This window comes from Canis lupus, chromosome 38 (assembly GCF_003254725.2).
Source record: "Canis lupus dingo isolate Sandy chromosome 38, ASM325472v2, whole genome shotgun sequence".
Classification (NCBI taxonomy): Eukaryota; Metazoa; Chordata; class Mammalia; order Carnivora; family Canidae; genus Canis; species Canis lupus.
Genome location: NC_064280.1, coordinates 6423457 through 6428037, shown reverse-complemented (window position 1 = coordinate 6428037; position 4581 = coordinate 6423457). Strand labels below are relative to the sequence as shown.

At 45.1% G+C, this 4581-nt stretch overlaps 1 protein-coding gene across 9 annotated transcripts in view; it reads left to right on the top strand.

Moving 5' to 3' along the window:
• Nucleotides 1-296: 296 nt before the first annotated feature.
• Nucleotides 297-4581, top strand: part of CDC73 (cell division cycle 73) — a 253926-nt gene continuing 249641 nt past the window's right edge. For 7 of the 9 annotated variants that reach the window (XR_007409217.1, XR_007409215.1, XR_007409213.1 and 4 more), the window contains exons 1-2: nucleotides 297-651; nucleotides 3160-3265. Coding sequence is in view for 2 of the 9 variants with exons in the window: in XM_049107032.1 (XP_048962989.1) it covers nucleotides 521-651; nucleotides 3160-3265 (237 nt within the window). In the remaining 7 variants the exon portion in view is untranslated. The remainder of the gene's footprint in view (nucleotides 652-3159; nucleotides 3266-4581) is intronic. The other 2 variants (XM_049107032.1, XM_025421034.3) reach the window with 2 other exon arrangements.

The following is a 4581-nucleotide window of genomic DNA, read 5'->3' as shown; positions in this document are numbered from 1 at the left end:
GTCGCGAGGCGGGGGGAGGGGCGTGCGCGTGCGCGTGCGCGTGCGCGTGCGCGTGCGCGTGCGCGTGCGCGTGCGCGTGCGCGTGCGCGGGCAGCCTTCGCCGTACGTGCGCCGTACGTGGGCGCGGTGTCCCCGCGCTCGGAGTTTCGGGCCGGGATTCGGCCCGGTGCCGAGTGGGAGTCTGGGAGGGAGGGGCGTGTGCCTGGCGGTGGCGGCTCCCCCTGGCGGCGGCCGTGCGGCGCTGGCGGCGCTGGCGGCGCGCAGTCAGGCGTTCTCCGCGGGCAGCCGGCGGCGGGGCCTTGCCTTCCAGCGCGGGGTCCTCGGCGGCCTGGGTGTCTGCTGCCCCAGCCGCTGTCGTAGGCGAGGACGGCTGCTTCTGCGGCTGCTGTTGGTGCGCGGCGGCGGCGGCGGCGGCGGCGGCGGCGGAGGAGGAGGGCGAGGCGACTGAGGAAGAAGGCGGCAGGCGCGGCGGCGGCGGCGGCGGCTTGGCCCGGGGCCGGCGGCGGCGAGGGGGGGGAAGATGGCGGACGTGCTCAGCGTCCTGCGACAGTACAACATCCAGAAGAAGGAGATTGTGGTCAAGGGAGACGAAGTGATCTTCGGCGAGTTCTCGTGGCCCAAGAACGTGAAGACCAACTATGTGGTTTGGGGGTAGGTCCGGCACGGCTGTGGCCTGAGGAGGGCCGGCACAGGGGGGCGCCCCCAGGCGACCTCTTTCCTAACCCCTCCCCCCGGTTCCCTTTGGGGGATGGAGGGGAAAACAAAAAACAAAAAACAAAAAAACCCAAAAGAACCGGGGCTCTGAGTAAAAGTTTCTCACTGGAAAAGAAGTTGTACTTTTAGGTGAGGAGGGAACAGGAGGAGGTGCGCCTGGACGGGGCCGTTTGTGTCAGTGTTTGGGGCGCCACAGGGAGAGGGAGCTGGGGAGTTCCTGACTTTTCTGGTTCATTTTTGCCGGTAAGTGGTCGAGTGTCAGCAACGTGTGTAGGTGCAGAAAGGGGCACACCGTCCGGTCCTGGGGACGCCTTGCTGTGTTGTGTTCTTCAGTTTGGGTGTTTTTGTTGTTGTTGTTTTTTCCTCTCTCTTGGAGGCTGCCCTGTGTGGTTGTAAGTATCCCTGCTGCCCCTTGCAGCTCCTGGTCTGTTGCTTTCCCTTCCGTAATTCCTTCCCTCAGGAAGAGCAAAGAGAAGTCAGAACGGGAAAAAGATGGGGTCACTCGGGAAGAGTCCTCACAGCCCCTCTTGGCGGGGGGCGGAAGGCAGGAGTTTCCTCAGGGAGAAAGTTGCCGGGCGAAATGGGGGCGGGGGGGGGCGGGGAGAGCCCGAGGGTGGTGTGGGGTTTTAGGAAACGTGCTCTGAAGAGCGAGGTTTTAAGAATGTTGATCCCGTGCCGGGTTTCCTGAATATCAAGTCGTGAGGCAACATTATCCAGAAATAGGTCCGATGATCGTGCGGGACCTTTGTAGTGATGTTTCTGTGTCGTTGGTACTTCCCTCGAATGCTTAGAACCTTGGGCCAGAACCTCCATACCCGTTTGGCTCGATTGAATGGGGGGAACCTTGGGCTTTTATGAAGGAAGAGTGGATGAAAAGCTAGGGAAGATGTAGTTTGTTGGTTGCTACTTTTTTTTTTTGGCCTCGAGGGCTTATGGTTTGATTAGCTTTATGACATGTTGATGCAGTGACATCATTCTGAGTTCCCTGCGTTTTGTCCTTTGAATTTACGCAGACAATCGCATTTGATTGGAATTTTAACTGTTTTTTTTTTTTTTTCCTCCCTTGTGGTTAAGAAGTAGTAATGGTGTAGGGCAGGCAGTTCGATCTGAGAAATAGAGAAAATTCTTAGCACCTTGATTCCCGACTCAAAGGAGGTTAACTTAATCAAGAGGAGATGAGAGAAAACAGAGAAGTTGGTGAGAAATGCGCTCTGGTCCTTAAGAGAGGAACCACTTCTAGCTTGGGGTGTTAGGAAAGGTTTCATGGAAGTGTGTTTGGGATGTAGACGTGCTACACATTTTTCATGCACAGATGAGTAAGCTTTAAAGAATGGGTGAAGAACTTGAGGATGACATGATGGGGTAGGTCTTGAAGAACTGTGCGCTCAACAGCCTGTGAGCTGGGAGGGAAATGTTTCTTGATAGTCCAACGAAGCCAGTAGTGAAAAAGAACTACTTAGAGCGACTTCAAGCTTTGACAACAGTGAATCACCCCAATAAATATATTTTCGTTTCGTTTAAGTTCATCTCTGTATGCGTGTGTACATACATCCAACCTCATAACTGTAAACAATAGTTAGTCCCTTCTTGCAGGCAGTACATTGTGACTTTGCTCTCGTATATCATTAAGATAAACTGGTTACCTGTATGTTATATTTCATCGTACAGTAATTGGTAGTGATAATATGGTTTGAAAGATGTCAGTTTAAAGAAGTGGCAATGCAGGCTAGAATTGTAGTTTGGGGCTGATTATTTTGGGCTGCATTCAGATGACTTTAAATGATGATGTTTTTAGGTGAGGAGAATTTAAGTAGGAAGGGTGAGATTGGACATGAATACTGTTGAACAGATAGCATTATGTGATTTCATTAAAAAAGCTTGCCCCTATAAACTGCATTGTTTTATCACAATTCATTGTGATTTTACACTATTGGTTAAATTTTTGAGGGATGTCGTAAGAATCACACCTCTGAAATTCATAGTTGTGTTTACTGTAAGAGTGTTGTTAAGGATGTTGTTTATAGCAGTACTTACTTAGGAGACATAGGATAAATTTCTTGTAAGTTTAGCACTGGTAATAGTTGTCCTTCTCCTCATCAGTTTGTTTTCTCTTGTGGCTCCTTTCCAGTCTATAACTGATAAGGTTTCTCTCTCTGTTGACAAAGGCCAGATAGAACCAAATTTGGGCCAAATTCTAAAAAGTATATAGTACCTTAGAATGTGAATACGGTATGCTTTCCTTCTTGCTTCTTGTTCTGTCTTCTTTGCGTTCTTTTGCTTTAATGACATTTCCACTTATTAAATTTCATACTTTTATGGGTATTTTTGTTAGCCATGTTAAATCCTTTCTTGGGTAACAAAGCAAATATAGATAAATTCATGTGTATAATGAAGTCCAAAGAGTTGAATTAAAATTGAGGGAAAATTTTGTTTTAATTACTTCAGGACTGGAAAAGAAGGCCAACCCAGAGAGTACTACACATTGGATTCTATCTTGTTTCTACTTAATAATGTGCACCTTTCTCATCCTGTTTATGTCCGACGTGCAGCCGTAAGTAAAAATGTATTTTAAAACTTTTTTGGGTTTTTGTTTTTTTGGTGGTAGGTATTATTTGGCATGGATCACTTCCCTCATGGGTTTCAAATCAAAAGAAAAAAGGTTTGTATGAAAGGCTACTGGAGGGTCAAAATTAGATGACTGTGATTTATGCAGATTTTTAAATCTGTGACTTTCATGTAAAAAGTGGACACTGTTTACAAGAACAAATTTTGAAGGCATTTGTAGGAATGTTTTTAGAAATTCATAAGCCTGTGGAAGGACACTTGATATTTAGAACTCTAGTTTAATCTCAAGAAAACTTTTTTGGGGGCATCAAAAATAAGATTAATAGACAACTTTAAAATTAAATTTTTAATTAGTTTAATAAACCCTTTATACGTTATTGATAAACTCATTTGTTTTCAGTTTTGCTTGCTTTCAGCATCTTAGTATTTGACCACTGTTTTTCTGAGTAGGAAGTATTCAGCATCTAATACGTATAGAAAAAATACAGTTTGAAACTACTTGGGATTTGGGAAATAGTGGGATAAAAATAACCGCATCTCTATAAACTTATGTTACCTCATCCTAAATCTTTTAAAAACTGAATTAGGCAGTAGTTAGAATATTTTGTTGGCTATGTTCATTCATTTTGTGGTAATAAAGATGATCCAGATACTTGGTTTAGATTTAGAGATTATATTGGGAGATGATAGTAGCATGCAACTGATGGCTGTAATTGTTACTGTGAAACTTAGGAACCTTCTTCACATGCTACTTAAGTCTTTTGTTTTTCTTAAATACGTCACAGATTGAAAGGGCAGAATTCTGTAATTCTAGAGTTCTATAAATGTAGTTTTTTTCTCTTTTGTGTTATTTGCTCTTTCTTGTGAGCAGGCCATTTCTGAAATAAGTTTTCCTGACCCATAGCTCCTATTTTAGCGTGCGTAGGACTTCTCTCTTTCTCAATTGGCTTTATTATATAGACATGATTCATTAGTAACCAAATGGTGGAGTATGTTATCAGACTTAGAAACAGTAATTTATTTATTTATTTTTTGAGTTTTTTAATTTATTTATGTTAGAGAGAGAGAGAGAGAGAGAGGCAGAGACATAGGCAGAGGGAGAAGCAGGCTCCATACACTGGGAGCCCGACGTGGGATTCGATCTCAGGTCTCCAGGATCACGCCCTGGGCCGAAGGCAGGCGCTAAACCGCTGCTCCACCCAGGGTTCCCAGAAACAGTAATTTAAAGGAAATTAATTCAAATCTTTTAACTATTTATGATATACTCCAAGTAGACTAGTTTTTAAAAACAAGCACACACAA